Raw genomic sequence first — 18091 nt, forward strand, 5'->3', positions numbered from 1 at the left:
TCTTTGGGTTGTACTCGGTGTTCTTTGCCCTCCAAACACGACGAGTTGAGTTGAGGCCAAAAAGTTCTATTTTGGTCTCATCTGACCACATCACCTTCTTCCAGGCCTCTTCTGAGTCATCCAGGTGGTGAATGGCGAACTTCATGCGGGCCTGTACATGTTTCTTCTTGAGCAGGGGGACCTTGCGTGCGCTGCAGGATTTCAATCCATGACGGCGTAGTGTGTTACCAACCGTTTCTTTTGTAACTGTGGTCCCAGCTGCCTTCAGTTGATTCATCAGTTCCCCCCTTGTGGTTTTGGGATGATTCCTCACCGTTCGCATGATCAGGGACACCCCACGAGGCGAGATCTTGTGTGGAGGCCCAGACCGAGGGAGGTTGGCGGTGGTGTGGTGCTTCTTCCATTTCCTGATAACTGCACCGACAGTTGATCTTTTCTCTCCAAGTTGCTTTCCGATTCTCTTGTAGCCCATCCCAGCCTTGTGCAGATCAACAATCTTGTCCCTGATGTCCGTAGAAAGCTCTTTGGTCTTGCCCATGGTGGTGATGTTGGATGCTGGTTGTTTGGGTGTCAGGTGTCTTTTATACAGGTAACGAGGTGAGGCAGGTGTATTTGATGTAGATAATTGGTTGGGATTGGGACTGTGTCTTAAAGAAAGACTAACTGGCTTGTAGGAGCCAGAATACTTGCTGTTTGGTAGGGGGTTATATACTTGTTTTTCCTGATCAGATGGTTATCAATTTTTATAAATTCATATGATGTGATTTTCTGGAATTTTCTTTGGGATTCTGTCTTTCACTGTTAGAATGTACATATGATTAAAATTGTAGATTGTTGCATTCTTTGTAAGTGGGCAAACCTGCAAAATCAGCAAGGGGTCAAATACTTTTTTCCCCCACTGTAAATAATGATGCCTGTGCATCGCTTTGTATGGCGTATAGGCCTACAGCCTACGTCAGCTGGTTAATTTGCCTAATCTTCGCAGGTCTTTAGACCACGGTGGAAGACACACAACAATGGGCTGAAGGAACCTTTTAGTTCCTTGAAAAGAGATCAAGGAAACGGAGCTTATATCTGTTATGGTGCTTTCAGACTTTCAGAAGCGAAGCGAGCGTTCGGGGCTGTGAGTTTACATGCAAAGGCAAAGGAATTCGCGTGAGTTGAATATTTTCAACTCAAGCGAGAAATTCGCATGACACTGAGTCGCGATAGCCTATCAACGTTGAGATTGTCCATACGTCACCGACGGCTTCAGAGTGTTGTGTGGAGAGGGCCAGGCAGAGCGAGTGACTGAAAATCTGCTGGCAGGCGAAGAGCTGCTAAACCTGGGTCAGAGGAACAGGGAGCAGCGCTCCAGCTTTTGGCAAAAACACCTGTAGTAGGACTGGATTATGCTCTGACAACTACGCAGTTTGCTCGCGGGAGGAGCTCGAAGTAAACTGCTTTTATTAAATTAGCTTTTTACTTTTGTTTTTGGGATTACAACGTTGATTTATCTTCACTCGAGCTTCTCAGCAGCTAGATTCCGTGCACATCCGGTTCCAGTGTTGTTGGCGTCGTTTGGCACTACTTCCTATGTATATAAAAACTGGACATTGCATGGAGAAAAGAAAGCGAGGAGGTTGAATTACCTGGTGAGTTCAGAAAACATGTGTATGTAACTTTATTCCAGCTATCGTTGTACTTTACTGTGACCAAGTTAGCATAGTCCTGATCGATCCAAACTCCATTCAGAAAACAAACATTTTAGAAGACCTGACAAAGCATGAATTCATATGTTTAACAAATCTGCATCATATTGTAGTTATTTCGGCATCAGTTTGACCTGTTTATTGCTATATAATCACAGCAAAATGTTTACTTTGCGTTCATACAGCTGTAGTAATGGTGAGTTGTGTTTATTCGCGTTATCGCGTTGTGTGTGAACACTCAGCAGATGTCCAGCGATAAAACCCCCGCAAGGAGAGTGTTGCATGGATTAAATTCACGTTTCGTCTGAATGCCGCATTACTCTCTCCTTCACCCAACACACCAGTCCGGCCCCTCTCATCTCACTCGCCTTTATCGCTCTCTCCCTCCCTCCTCTTATCCTCTACTCCCCCCATCTGTCCCCTATCTCTTCTCTGACCCCCCTCCTCCCTCAACCACCACTACTACTTCTGTTCCTGAGAGAAGATTGATTGACTAATCTAACTGTTTACCCACAATGCCTGGTAGTGCAGAGGAGGAGAGGGCAGTGTAGAAAACATGAAGACGGAGAGACAGTTGAGGTATTTGGAAATGGAGCTGAATGGGCAAATGTCATAACATGGAGAGAAACCTAGTTTTTTATTTATTTATTTTTGTGTGTGTGTAAAGCCAGCTTTGTTAAATTAAATGGGGCATTGGAGTATGGGCTATTTTAAGAAAATAAAATGTCTATTATTTTAGTAAAATAATGGTTCTCGCATTTATTCAGACTTAACATTTCTAAAATTATACTCGTTTAGCAGTAAGTTTTATTAGACTCTGCAAATATGATAATGCAGTGTTTTAATTGTCTTTTGAATATTTAAAGATCTCATCTCCGTTCTTAAATCCACCTCTTTCCAAGTTTAAACGGTAGTATAAAGCACCGGAAACATCTTTTTTTTTTGTGTGTGTGTGTATGTACATTTTGGGGCTTTTCATTACCTTCTCATGCCTTAATGGCACCTGTGTAATTTTAGATTTTCGTATAGGCATAAATATTTAAAACCAGCTGTATTAGTTGCAGTTAACGGTTGTCTGTTATGCTGCAGGTTTGTTTACCCACCCGAAATCAGTTTTTTAAACTTGTCTTCAAACCAGCTCACATTTACATATTATGCTGTCTTCACTAACATTATACAGCATTTTACTGCAAAGTCTTTTAAAAGAATCTCTATTTTTCCAAAACATAATTGCGTTCATTCTTTTTTTGCCCCTGGCAGTATCGGTGCGCTGTAATGGAAGAAGTGAAAAAGAGCTCCATTAAACATGATAATTAGCTGGGTGATAAAGTTAGGAAAAACTGCAGTACATGTGTTGCCTAGCCTGATGTGTTGCATGGGTGAAAGCAGCAGTTTATCCGTGTGTGTGTGTGTGTGTGTGTGTGTGTGTGTGTGTTTTTTTTTTTTGTTTGTTTTTTTTTTGGGGGGGGTCGCGGCGACGATAGGATCCTGGGAAGTAACGTGAAACTGCAGTCGAACAGACGACAGTAACTTCTGTAGAAAACGCTTCAGGAATGTACAATGAAATGAATAATTAAATTACACTGAATGAAAATAACGCTAGATGATACTGACGGATATTAGTCTTGCTTTGTCAAATCATGATTTTGTTACTTGACATAAAGAACATAGTGATGCTGGAATGTTGGCTGAGAAGTTCAGGGTAAATGTCCTCTTACACTTGTCTAAAACCAACTAACCATGGAAATTGTTGTGTACATGGTTTCATCCCTTCACAGAAACCTGCCATGGTATTTTAAAGTATACATGTTGTGTAGTTAAGAAAGTCACCAAAGCACTAGTGTGGGTAGAAGAAAAAGGCTGAACCTGTAGATTCCTTGTTCATTTACACAATAAATGCAGTATATTATGTACTGCCTACCTGTATCAATAAACAATCAACATGTGTTATAAAATGGATACTAATGTGGGTTGAAATGTAATCGGTTGATGGTTCCATATACAGACTTACATTTTCCCAGGAATGGGATTCCCGCAAGATGGGAGTTACTTTGACTATTCATCACATGACTGGGACTAAACTGGGGGGAAAAAACAATGGTAGCGGGCAGGACAGCAATGCTAGATGAGTTTTTGATGTCTAAATAATGCAGTTCTAATATGAATAAATGCCATTTTGGATGAGATTTTTGTGGGAGTGAGATGGGACAGGAGTGAAAATTGACTCCCGTGTATCACACTTCTCCTTATAGACAGGTTCCTTGTAGACGGACAGTACTGTATGAGGGTCCACTTTTTGGCCACTTCCTCTCCACACTAGGTCACTTTAAAGATGACTAACCCCCAACATGAACGCAGAGTGAGTGTTTGGGGTTCTGATTGGACTCCACTTCACCTGAAAGCTGGGGCCAGCAAAACGATAAAGTTTTATGTATGCACAAGTGTAGTACTGTTTTGTTAGATTGATTCATTAATAAGAAGAAATGTAACATCAGGGTTTGTGCTAAAGTATTGATGCCAAAGTAGGCAAGTTTAGTTGAAGCGTTATTCTGGTTCAGTTCTTCTCTTTCTCCGCATATCCTTGTCTTTCGCCTGCTCTGTCTTCTCTCTGGAGTGTTGGCTAAGTGGAAGTTGTCTGCAGCATGTATTAGTGCTGTCATCTGGCGTGTGCGCATGTGTGTTTGCGTGTGCAGAAGTCTGCCTGTCTGGTTCAGTACTGCTACCGTGACAGCAGCTTTTGGGGTAGTGCGCACTCGTGTGTTTGGTGTGTCTGTTTGGAGGACCAGCTGGGCTTTTGGAGATTGTGTGTGTGCGTGTCAAACGTGTTGGTGAGAGCAGCAGCCATATCCTGTTGCTCCAGAGCGAAACACACTGTTTTGACTGGGCTGATAAATTAGCAAGATCACCACAGTCAGCTAGTTCTCCTCCTGTCTCCACACACTCACTCTCCTGCATCCTCACTCCTTCGCCTGCACCTCCCTCTCTCTCTCCCTCTCTCTGTGTGCTAAGGACAGCAGGTCAAGGAGACGGTGATGAGGTACATATCAGTGTGAACCAGAATGTAGATTAGTACCCTCTCCAGGCAGGGACACACAAATACAGACACACACACAAGATACATTCGCTTTCTCTTCCGACCTCTCCCTTCTCTCCATCCAGTGTTTATGTCTCTGTCTTTATCCCTGTGAAAGGTATCAGGCGGAGGTCAATAATGTGTTGAGCACTATTGATCTGTCCGGTAGGTCCTATGGGTGAGGGAGAGGAAAATGGAGAGGGAGGGATCAATGCAATTCTGTATAGCCCATCTACATACCGTACTGTACCAGCCAATCAGATCATTAGTCTTTTGTTCTTTGATAGATTAGTCGTCCACATTGTGGGTTTGTACTATAGAGGAAAAGCAAGCACAACATGGTGTCCTCACAGGGAGTCACAAGTGTGGGTTAAGACGTCAGGCTTTGAAATATTTTGCCACAAAGACACCATGGTGGTGCCACAGGGAGGGGGATAAAGTTTATTACACGGTACTCTGGGCTGTCTCGATTTTGATGCTGAGTGAATGTTTGCAACAGGTATCAAAGGTTTTTGCTTTATGTTGCGTGTCTGCAGCTTTTTTGCCTGAAGCGAGATCTAAACCTGCTTCCCGCAGACCAAACCAGATAAGGAAGGCTTCAATAAAATGACTACTCAGAATAGATTGATACCACCAATACCTGCCTGTGTGTCAGTAACATGTTCAGCTACATTATTTCTGGTGATTTAAGAGCTGATGAATCTGCCAATTCATTTTTTTCTCGATGAATCATTTGGTCTATAACATGTCAGAAAACAGTAAAAAAAAAAAAAAAAAGTACACTAGTTTCCAGCCCAAGGTGACGTCCTCAGGTGACCCCTGTTACGTCTAACTGTCCCAAACCCAAAGAAATTCAGTTTACTATCATATAAGACAAATAAAAGCAGCATTGTGTATTTATTTTGCAAAGCGGAAACCAGTAAATTTTGGGTCTTCTTTTTTTTTTTTTTTTTTTTTTTTTTTTTTTCATGCAGCAAAGGTCCTTTGCCAGATTCAGACATTGTGGTTACATGGTATGTCTCTGTGACCACTAGTTCACCAGGACGCCCAATGGATGCTAGAGCCTGATGTATCATTACAAAAAGAGAAACTATAGAGAGAAACAATAGATTTTTATTGACTATTTTATGTGTCTGACTTTTCTGTCTCTGCAGGTTGGACTGATAAGTTGTAAAATAGTTCAACTACTTTAAGTGTTAATGCCGTGTGTGTGTTTAAAAAAACAAAAAGTTAGCAGTTCACCCTCAAAAACTACTGAAGCCACAACAAATAGTTCAGGTCTGTATTATTATTATTGATAACCAGGTAAAATAAAAACGTACCTAATATTATTTTTGTTCAGACGTGGCTCCGGGATGCTTTGACACTGTGCAGTGACGCCGAGGAAGGCCATTAAAATATAGCTCCCAGTTTAAACAGTGTAAATATTTCCAGACATTTGAAAATGTGTCCCATGGGTTTTGTTGAACTTTCAGCCAGCTTCAATGAAATAAACGTATTCTTCTCCTTCCTGCTGCATGTCAGGCATTAAAGCCCTTTTCAACTTGTGCTGCCACCCGGCGTTTCCTTTACCCACTCCATTCTTTCCCATACATACAACCTGAAAATGAATAATTCAACTCGACTACAAAAATTTATGTTCATTATATCAACTAATTAGGGCAGTGTTAATGCCTGCTGTGGATTTAACTTGTTTCTTTGCATAAAGGTGCACTCGTCTCCATACCTGCATTAGCAGCCATTGTTTACCTGCACCTATGTCAACCAGACAAATTCCTGTAGATTTACTGTCTCAGTGAATCGAGTTATTCTGATTTCAAGGAGACAGTCTTGTCACAAGGTTTCCTGACACTCTGCCACTTCTCAGCAAAGAGTTAAAATGGAACGGCAGATATAGGTGGTACTGTGGGTGCAACTACAAAAAAATAAAAAAGCACTGTTGGATCCTCTTTGTATTTCCCCAGGCCAGTTGGTTTTAATAAAGACCGACTGCATACTAAATCTACCTTTGCTGGTGGGAACTGTGCTCTGTGAGCCTTCAGTTTCAATCAGCAAATTGTGGAATTGGATACTAGATCATTAATAGTCTATAACAATAATGTGACCAAGTGAGTGATTGTGAACAGAACAGAAATCTCTCTCCTTGAAACATTGTCTTCTTAGTTTTTTTTTGTTTTTTTTCTCCCCCATCATCTTTTTTCTCTCTCCTGCCTCTCTCATATCTTTTAGCTCCCTCTCTCCTCTATCTCGTACTTGTGCCTTCTCTCTCTCTCCTGCATCTTCTTATTCTCTCTCTCTCTCTGCGCTCCTGGAGCGGGGGATGCCAGGGGGACAGAGTGCAGATAGGACCTGTCTCCATAGCAACAGCTTCTGCAAGCTGCTGACACCCTACTGGGGGGGCTGAGGGGAGGAGAGGTTGTGATGGGGGAATAGTACAGGGGTTGGGGCACAGGGAAGGGGTGGGTGGGTCGGGGTGTGTGTGTGTGTGTGTGTGTGTGTGTGTGTGTGTGTGTGTGTGTATATGTTCGCCAGGGCCAGGAAAAATGAGTGAGGGGGGTCACTGAGAGGAGAAAAGATGGAGAGAAAAGTGTGTGGAAGGAGAGAAGTGAGGGAGATGGATGGAGGAGGAGAGAAAGAGGCAGCAGACCCGGCTTCTTCCCCTGGGACTCAGTGGCCTGCTCATGTTCACTAGCAAATTAGCATAAAGATGGGGGGAGGTGTGTGTGTGTGTGTGTGTGTGTGTGTGTGTGTGTGTGAGATTCTTCAATTAATATGTGTGTTGGTTTCAGATAGTCAAGGGAAGGAGGACAGCGAGTGCATTTGTGTGCATGTAGGTAATTGGTAGTATGTGTTGTTGTTCAAGCAATACAGTATGTGTCACATGGATGTAGTGTGTTTGTTAGGTGTGTGTGTGTGTGTGCTGGTGGAACAGTAGGGGGGGGGTGTGTGTGTGTGTTGTGAGAGTAACTCCCTCCCCTGGGTCTTAAAGCCCCTCCCTGTTCTGGTCCTGTAGCCTGCGGTTCCCTCCCGTCTGCCTCTCTGTACTGAAGGGCTGCACTTTGTGAGCCTGTGATGCAACTCTTTGCGTGTCTCTGTGTGTGCGTATGTTTGCGTGTTCGTGTGCATGTTCATGTGTGTTTGTTCCAGCGTGCTTATGTAAGCACTCTGAACACGCGTCTCCGTCTATGTGTGTTGACAAGAATACAGTTATATCATATTTAACTCCCGGGCTGAATCATTCACCCCCTCTCCTCTATCCTAGACTCTCGTTTTATTTTTCCGTATTGTTTGACTGACGTAAAAGAGAAAAAAGAATTGGTGGTGTTGTTAGCTTTGGTAATAAGATTAGTTAGTAGTTAAGCAGTTGCAGTTGCGATCTGAGTCTTTAAATATTAGATATCTGCCTATAGAATCTGTTCAGACACTCAGATTTACCTGAATGTTGATTAAATATGTCTTTTCAACCACTTTAAAGTAGTGGTCGACAGATACGGGTTTTTCAATGGCTGATACCGATATTTAGAGAGCAGACGGCTGATGGCAGTTATATAATGCCGATATCAAAACCAAGAAGTGTCATGTGTAATTCCATAACGTAATGTGGTGTTTTTAGATGAATTTTATTTTTATTAATAATGAAATATAAAAATATATTAGCTTATGCTGTAGATTTTAGAACGCGACTGGTGTTTCAGGAAGAGTGGGGTACAGTTTGTCAGATGTGATGTTCAACTGCATTATGCTCTACAGTATAGCAACATATACGCTAGCCAGTTATGGTTTTAGATTAGATTTGCTCTCGTTTTGGATGGGAGAAATGTGAAGGGGGAGCACTGACATTGTTCTACAGCAGTTACACTGACAAGGTTGCCAGCAGATGTGTCCACAGACACTTTTAGTTTATGGGCCTTGTGAGTGCAGGCAACGGCCGAGCCCAATTATATCAAAATGCCAGATATCTGCCTGATTAATCAGCCGACCGATTAATCCCTACTTCATTTAGTACTCATTAATTTTAGAAATTGCATATACTTTAATATTGTACAGTTGAATAACCATACTATTAATTTTCTCATAGGAAATTAAAAACCTGAAGGATGGTAGTTTTTGTCATATATAATAGAAGATTTTGTTTACTTAGATTATTAGAAATTTTGACGGCAGGTTAAACAGAAGTGAAGAACAGAAGTCCCAGCTCCAAACAGACGGAAGGTTTAATAGTTAAAGTTCCTTGCTTTCAATTATCTCTAGCATCTATTACCCTTGAATAGGTAAGCTGCACTACAAACTCAACTTATTTGCTGATGACCTGTTACTGTATTTTTAAGAAATATGTCCTTTGTTTATATTTAGAATTAAAATGATGACAAGTTTAGATATGAGGATACAAAATGAGTGTAAAAATATAAACATGCCAGTTATTAAAAAAAATTTCATAGATACATTTTAAGGAGAAATCAGTAAATAAGGAGATGAAGACATGCAATAACTTTTATATTATATTGTTCTGTTTATTGTTAATATTTAATATACAAAATGCCTTGACAACACACCTTTAAAAATATATCTTTTTATAAACTAAACAAAAGTAGAAAATAAGTATCTTTAAACTAAGCTCAGCATATATATGTGTGTGTGTGTGTGTGTGTGTGTGTATATGGCCCTCCTCTAAATGAAATAATGTAGACTTTATTAACTCCCTAACTATAGTAACCCTGATGGACCATTAATAAACATTTTAATGTACAATTTTATATAATGTGGAAATGTTAGGTGTAAAAACAAAGATAACTAGTGTTTTTTTGTGTGTTTTTTTTTTCTTTTAAATAAATCACCGGAGATCTAAACACCACCTGCCTCCAAAATGACCATAGATTTTCAGTTATACATTACCATTTTGCCACAGTTCACGCAAGGTGTCACTGATGCATTGATTTGCAGACAAAGCGATCTCAGAGTTCTGTAGAAACATGACATTTGAGAGGTGATACTTCTGCGGTTCATTAGATAACCAAATAATCAAACCGACTGCAGAACTGTGGTTTTTAGGTGAGATGAACCACAATAAATATGAAATATAATCAAATGAATCATCGCATACCTTGTAGATGGATAAGTTGTGACCTGAAAGCAGTAGCACATATTGGTCAGTAAAGCACTACTCTTCAATACACAGTCGTGTGTATGATGGCATAGATCACAGGACTGCTGCAGTCCGCTATCTTTACAGCTTTGTATCTCTGGGGGGGAAAAAAAGTCCCAGAGCATAGGAATTACATTTTGGTGGGATTGCTCCTTAAAACTTATTCCTTTTGTTTCTATCAAAGTTCATACAAAGCTCTTCTCATCTCCTGTCTTCCACAGAGATGAGGGAACAGTTTAAAGGTTGTAATAGAGGATGCTTTTGGGGGGGGGGGGGGGGGGGGTTGCAGGAGTGTGCTATGATTGAAGGTGTAGACACTGCCCCCTGTAGTAATTTGGTGACCGGTGCATCATGTAAATAAATATTACTGTTGAGCAGTGGAGACGGGGACACACACACACACACACACACTCTAACACCACTTTTAATATCCAACATTTGTGTTTTTCAGAGCGCAGCGGCAGCGCCCAGCCCAGTGATGGGCAACATGCCCCCGAACGATGCCATGCCAGGTGGTCCCATGCCCCCAGGCTTCTTCCAGGTTTGTCTTCTAAATTTTGTCACCTTACTGTTCACCCCAACATCTCTCCTTCACTTTCAAAGACACTCGTCTTTTTGTACCATAACTCTGTCTCTCCCAACAAAATATCACCAAGATTTTAGGCAACATTTGCATATTCTTTAAATTCTCCAGCACTGGGAGATGATGTCTTATATCTCAAAATATAGTATATTTCTTAAATTCAGTCATGTTTTTTTAAGGCAGTTTTAAAGATGCCTGCAGCTTTTAGAATTTGCCAACTTGACTCTTCAGTTAAAACACAAACCTCACCAAAATTAAAGTAATCTTTTCTCAGTAAAAAGCTCTTTTGTCGAAAAGCTAAGGCAGAGCATTTCAGACTGGACTGACTAGAGCTGGACTGATATCAGCAAGCCAATATTATCAACCGATATTAGGGTATTAAAGATATACTGGGGTGTCTGTAGCTCAGGAGGTAGAGCGTCCTCCTGTCCACATGTCAAAGTGTCCTTGGGGAAGACACTGAACCCCAAATTGCTCCCAATGGTTGGCCAGCCTGCATGGTAGTTCACTGCCATACGGTGTATGTAAGTGGCAAATACCTTTTTGTAAGCACTTTGGACAAAAGCGCAATATAAAGGTAGCCATTTACTTTTTATATCGGTATTGGCATTTATGTTAACATGCTGAGCAGCAGCTGTAGTAATAAATGTTTTATTTGCAGCATATTTATGTATATTTGACTTCAAATCCAATTCTTTGTAAAGAAGTTCATAAGAGTTGTCTTGTGTGTTTTCATTCATATTATTATTGCTGTTATTATGACTTCTACTGTACCATCTTATATTATCTCTTTTGGCACTATCGTGTGTAAACCATCTATTTCCAAAACGACCTATTTATTTTAAAAACATTATTGTTAAACTGTAACAGTTGTTACAGTTACAAAATGTTAGTATATCAGCTGATAGATATTTGATACAATCATCAGATCTTGATCATTCTCAAGAGTCTTTTGGCTTTAAAAATCCAGTATCAGTCGGGTCTAGTAATTAGGTCCTTCACTCTAAAATCAGTACATCGAGTTGGATCAGGTGATGCCACAATTCCAACTCTCCCACTGGTTTTTTCCTTTTCTTCTCACATTTTTCCAAACATTGTTTATTCCACTCTTGACTTTTACACCCACCGGAGCCTCTGATACTCACAACGTTCATTCATCTGCAGCTCTCTCCCTCTCCGGGCTGCCGTTCGACGATTCGTGATTCAACCACCCAGTAGTCATCCTCTCTCCAGTCCTCCATCTCCATCTCTGTCTCTGACCTGTCCCGGCTCTGTGAAGGGAATGGTTTTTAGTGTGGGAGATGGCTGCCTGAAGAGTGAAGAGAATGAGACACACAAACGCACACAGATAGATATACAAGTATGCGCGGGCACACGTTCACAAACACACACACCCACTCCGTGAGGCGGCGGTGTGATGGACAGCACTGGCATTTGGCAGGAGGCACGATAAGGTGGTCGAGAAGAGTAGGAGAGAAAAGGCGAGTGACACGATAGAGAGAGGGAAGGATGGAGAGAGAGATGAAGAGGGGCGAGAGGGGAAGAGAGTGGGAAATGTGAAAGATCAGTGCCACCAGGATTGTGGCCCGGTGTTTGTTTCTGTGGCTACCTACCACTCCATTGTTTGCTTGCAGAGAACGAGGCAATGTTCTGAGAGGATGGAGGTGGTGGTGGGGGGATTAGTGAAAGTACGACTGTGAATAAGCATGGGGAAGGGGGGGGGGGGGACGCATGGAAGTGCTATTTATAACATTGGTGGGGGAGTGAGATTGGGCGAGTGTGTGTTGTGTTCAAGGGACCTTATTGTAACGGAAAGCTTTTGGTTATCTGCTGCAAATATGGTTTATCCTCATCATTAGTGCTGGGTATCATTTGAAATCTTTTCAGTACTTGTCCTACTGTGATACTGAGTTTCAGAGCTGATACCTAAACAATACCTTTTCTGATACTCTGCTTTGAGAAATATAAACATGTTGTTATGCAAAACTCTATATTTCTTTCATTTAACAGAAGAGGCCACATGTTAAAATGTTGTTGAAACACAAATAGCTGTACAGGGACTATTGGTCTAAAATTGGCTAAATTGTTATTTTAAATTTAAATCTTATCTGATAATATGTAATAAGGGATCAAATATATGCTAATTCTACATTTGTTTAATTGATAAATAATTTTGTCTATAAAATTAGGTTCACAGAGCTCAAGGTGATGTCTTCAAATGTCTCATTTTGTCTGATTCAGTTCACAATTTCAAAGGTATTCAGATTTTCACTAATTGATTAATTCATCAATTGTTTCAGCTCTAAACAAGATGACAAATTTGGGATACTCCAATTCGCTCAATCCGTATCCGGGCAGATAGTGGATCACATACGGGTCAGACATGATTGACCAACATTTAAAACTGTATCTTTGTCTATGCTGTCATCAGAAAATTCAGTTTTTCAACATCAGTTACATTAATTATTCTGTTTTTTTTAGCACCACAGCAATCCCTGGCGTCATGTTTCCTTAGATAGAAAAATATCCTCTCGGTGAGGTGTATAGCTTTTAAATTTAGGAAAAAGAGGGCAGTATTATCAGATCACTGTCTGGTAGCAGCAGAAACCTTGAGCTGAGGTATCTGAAATGGTATCTGGAGAGAAAAGGCTGATGCAGTCAATTGATCTTTATTACAAATCAGAGCAGATTAGCAACGATTAGTTGTTTAATCCGTATATCGATTGACTGAAAATTAATCTACTATTTTGATAATCGATTAATTGTTTGTCCATTTTCAAGCAAAAAAGCCAAATATGAGGATTTGCTGCTCTTCCTTGTCTATATTACAGTAAACTAAATTTTTTGAATATTTTTGAACAGTTTGATGGACAACCAAAACATTTGATGTCATTATGACATTTTGGCATTAGGAAGGATTTGTTTTGCTACTTTCTGATTTTATAGTCAACAACAACAACAACAATCGATGAACTGAGAAAGTAATCTGAAGATTAATCAATAGTTAAATTATTAAAATCATTAGTTGCAACCCTAGACCAGATATTCAATTCCAGTGTGCTGTAATTGACGGCTTTCATTGTTTCCAAACATTCGATATCCAGCCCTGCTCATATTGTAGTGTCCATACATTTGTGATTGGATTTCTCAATATTATGGTGCGGATTCTTGGAGTTTGCTGATTATTTTGTACAGTGGTTTGTACTTGTACCTGTAATGGCACAAAACAGGTGTTATTTATTGAAGTCTTTTGAGACAAACTGACAAATGTGGTTAGTGGATGTAGCTTCACCTCCAGAACCAGATACGTGCTTGTTCTGGCTAACTGTAGGTTTATATAGACAACCTGTGTCTCGGTGCCTAAGAGGGATACGCGGAGAAAGAGACATAGTTGCATAATGAGTTATTTATTAGGGGTCGTTAACCTCTTGTCTTGGGGTGAAATGTCGGCAGTAACACAGCGGTGTGTCAGAGAAGCTTGGGGGGGGTTACTCTCCTTGTGGACATGGATACACTGTCATACTGAAGCAGGCTTAAAATAAGGAGGAAAAACTCCCAACTTTAAGCTTGCTTTCTCTGTATCATCATTTGTGGTTTGAAGTTGCCACTAGTGCCTGTCCTGCTGCTGCCTGTCCTGCTTCTGTGAGCCTTTGACAACACTGCCCCTGTGTGTTTGAGAGGAAAACTACATGTGGTCCTCTGACCTGAGGGTCGCAAGGATCATCTCTGTCACATATGTTAAGGCCAACCAAATAATTATGCTTAATGCTAATTTCTGTTTGCGTGTTTGGACTCGAGGGCAAATGAAAATTGTGTTTGGCTTTTAATTCTGTGTTGGTTTTTTTTGTTAAGGAGTACATGATCTAACTGCAGATTTGAAAGAATTTGCCCAAAATGTCCAGCTTTATCAATCATCTTCTTCCACCTTAACCTAAAGACTCCCAGCTGACCCCCATCCCTCTCGTTTTCCCTTTCTGATGATTTTGATCGGGCAACTCCTCCAGGTTTTAACCCCCCCACCCCACCCCACCCTTTGGCCCCTCCCCTCTCTGATATCGCTCTTCTTTCTTAAAGGGACCACCTGGCTCTCAGCAGTCCCCCCACGCACAGCCCCCCCCACACAACCCCAGCAACCCCATGATGGGACCCCATGGCCAGGTAAGATGCAAACACTTTCTTTCAAACACCCCCTCTCTCTTTCATTCCCTCTAAAACCCCCTCCCCTCGCCCACACACAGAAGCTCTTTTCCTTTCCATTCACTACTCGCACACTTTCTCCTTCTCCTTTTTCTTCTCCTCCTCCTACCCTCGAGCCCCGTTAGACCTAGTTCTGGCTAACTCCTCGTAGATGTCAGCCCCTCCAGTTGCCAGCTCCTTTATGAAAGCCAAGCATCCAGAGGAAGCAGGGCCCGATCCTCACCAAGGCCTAGAATCGTCTGTCCCCCATGCGGGATGAATAATTCACTCCTTGCCCCGCCCCCGGAGCAGCTTGTGGGGGGTTGCACACACTTATCTGCTCCTCCACTCTTTACACACTTGCACACTCCCCTCCGCTCTGCTTACTTGCTCTTGCACCTTATAAATAAAACAGGGGACAGGCACTATGGGCACGTCAAATATACGTATAAAAATACATGGGCATTCATATGTATGCCCACTTTACGCACATATAGAACATTCAGAGTTTCGAGTTACTCAATAGACTCACTAGATAAGAGCGTATTCAACACATTCAGCCTTTTAAAAAAAAAAATTAAAAAAATAAAAAAACTTTCTCAGTGTGTTTCAACATTTATCCAGAACAGAAGCTACAGATGACACTGTGGAGGTAAAGCTAGCCTTTGCCCATTAACTGCAGCAGCCTGGCTCTTCATTCTTGTGGTTTCTGGATTCTGTCTTGTGTGCGAAAGATTGTGGACATGCTTCCGCTTAGGTTTTGGACGGTGTTGTTGGCCCGAGGTGTCTCTAACTACGCCAGGCAGACCACAGGCCGAATCAGCTTACACCACAGCGAGGGCAGGCAGGGTGTGCAGGGAGCTGTGTCAGCGCTGTCTTTATACATGTTAACCTGCGCGCACACACACACACACACACCCAAATCCATGCTTTGAGTGTGTTAAAATTCATTCTTGCTTATGTGTATTTTTTTTCCAGACAGAAGAATTTGCGATCTTTCAATGTCATCCTTCATTCTTTGTCCATCTGTGTGTCCTCAGTGCTTCCCCTGTTTGAGTGCTCTTGGATTTATCAATAATGAAAATGTCGTTTTCTCTGTGTCCCTCTTTTCCACACATTTCCCACCCTTAATCCCCCCTCCCCTTTACCCTCTTTCCTCCATTTCGCTTTGCAGCCTTTCATGTCACCACGGTATCCAGGTGGACCGCGCCCCACACTCCGAATGCCAAATCAGGTACTTGAGCAGGGTTTTTTTTTGGGTGGGGGTTATTCCATACTGACTTTTTTTTGTTGATTTTTGACAAGTCAGAGTATTTGTGTTTGCCAAGAGAATGTCAGTATTTTAATCAGTCTCCATGTCTGGTCTCTTCTCAGCCTCCGGGAGGAATTCCTGGATCCCAGCCTCTCCTGCCAAATAGTTTGGACCCGACAAGACCGCAAGGTAAGGCCAGGAGAGCTCTGGTAGTGGAAATTGATGGTGGGGTTCCTTGTAATGAAATATGTTAATTTTGTATAGCAGAAGAGGTGTCCATGATAGATGATGACCGGGCTGTAACTAATGATTATTTACATATATTGATGAATCTATCCGGATAACTCATTGAAAACTCATATGTGGATCCTAAATTTAAAAGAATTCAGTTAATCCAACTACCTATTTTCTGCTGCTTATCCAGGTCCTGGTTGTGTGTAATGATTAATTATATTATTAGGAATTATTGTTGAATGTTATTGTTGAAAAGTACTGACAATAATGAGATATAAATATTGATAGATTCACGCACCTAAGTAATTATTGTTCCCACTGTTTTTTGGGGTTTATTTGAATAGTTTTTCATATTTTCACCGGTTTAACTGGAAAACAGCGCTGAAATTGTATTCTATGTTGTATTTAAAGTTTAAATTGCTGAACCCTGCACTAGGGATAAAGAAAAGCTGCAAATCCTCATATTGGAGGCACTGGAAGAACCTACACATTTTTGTTTGACAGATTGCGTAAAACTAATAATCAGTTATTACATTTTTCTTACAATAATATAAATTGATAAATCAATTAATAAACAAGTAATTTCAGGACTTGACTCCACCCAAAAAATCTTTTATTTGTTATCCATTTGGATTTTTGCACAAATTCCGTGTCCGTGGTTGTTTCTTTTCCTGTGTGCATGTTTAGCTCAGGGAGGGGTCCTTGGTGATTTTAGCCACAGATTACAGCTTCAGGGGCCCAGAGGGTTACAACTAATGAGATTAGGATGAAGCATTGTCTGTGTCTTAATTCCTGACTTTAACATAGGAGCCAAATGTGGATTTAAATGAGCACTATAGTGTGTAGTGTGCCGTGGTCAGTGTGTGACTGTGGGTCTGTTCTTGTAGGACATCCTAACATGGGTGGACCTATGAGAATGAACCCTCCTCGAGGAATGGCCATGGGCCCACAGGTATGATGAACCTAAAATCACAAAGACACATGCTCACACTTATTTATTGTTGATTGTCAATTAGAATCTTGTGAAGATTAAGATTAAATGCAGCTTTCCAAGTATCAGCAGTGAGTATAATATTTGAGTCGGTTAGTAAGTAAAATACCTAAATATTGATATATTTATGTATTTTCTGTAATTGTACTTTCGTCAGCACCCTTTGTTTGAGGACGTCACAGCTTCTCTTAGTCCAGTGATGTATGTGTCAGGGTGTCCGCGGGGTCTTAAAAAGTCTTAAAAGGTAATAAATCAATTTTGCGAAAATTAAGGCCATTAAAAAGTCTTGATCGCTATTTAACAGGGCATTACATTTGTAGATATTTTTGTCCAAAGAGTTTGTATGGTAAAAGTGTGGGTGAACGTATTTATTTATATTGCATCGCCAAAATTAATAGACCGGCAGAACGTAGCGAGTTGTTATTCTGTGTAACGTTAGGCGCAGGGATCTAGGATCTACCGTGCGAGCCTTTCACTCTCATACGCCCCTAGAAATAGATCCGTGCGAACCAGAAAACTGATTTACGAGCACAACCAACCGTAACCTTCCACCAATGCCGGATCCCCAATTATAATTGTTCAAAATATGGTTGGACTGAGCTCTGTGGCCGCTCGAACAGCCCCGTTACTCAAAAACAAGGGCAAGATGCTGATCCTCTGTCAGCAGGTGAAGCGGTAAGACAGAAGACAATAGGGAAAATATAAGCAGCATATTGGTTTGGCTAACATTAGCTGGCTATTTAGCTACATCTGTGCCTTTTTATTGAAACATCAACTTTTCATAAAGCCGATGCGCTCGTCATCGTCACTTTTCGTGAACAGATTAATCACAGCCTGGACAGAGCGGGATTAAAAAAAAAACTTTCCATATGTTGAACTAATCCTTCTGCCTAAATAGTTAGATTATTGGCGAGTTAGTAGCCTACTTAAAATTAATTAACTGTAGAA

General features: G+C 41.1%; 1 protein-coding gene across 3 annotated transcripts in view; it reads left to right on the top strand.

Moving 5' to 3' along the window:
* The window catches only part of zgc:110158 (uncharacterized protein LOC553590 homolog), a 44175-nt gene that overhangs the window by 17832 nt on the left and 8252 nt on the right, over nucleotides 1-18091 (top strand). For 2 of the 3 annotated variants that reach the window (XM_038729327.1, XM_038729326.1), the window contains exons 5-9: nucleotides 10359-10448; nucleotides 14565-14648; nucleotides 15841-15900; nucleotides 16041-16107; nucleotides 17040-17104. In XM_038729327.1, the coding sequence (XP_038585255.1) occupies nucleotides 10359-10448; nucleotides 14565-14648; nucleotides 15841-15900; nucleotides 16041-16107; nucleotides 17040-17104 (366 nt within the window). The remainder of the gene's footprint in view (nucleotides 1-10358; nucleotides 10449-14564; nucleotides 14649-15840; nucleotides 15901-16040; nucleotides 16108-17039; nucleotides 17105-18091) is intronic. The other variant, XM_038729328.1, reaches the window with a different exon arrangement.

Source organism: Micropterus salmoides, unplaced genomic scaffold, assembly GCF_014851395.1.
Source record: "Micropterus salmoides isolate LMB-PRFRI ecotype aquatic unplaced genomic scaffold, ASM1485139v1 Ms_hic_scaffold_19, whole genome shotgun sequence".
In the NCBI taxonomy this organism is placed as follows: Eukaryota; Metazoa; Chordata; class Actinopteri; order Centrarchiformes; family Centrarchidae; genus Micropterus; species Micropterus salmoides.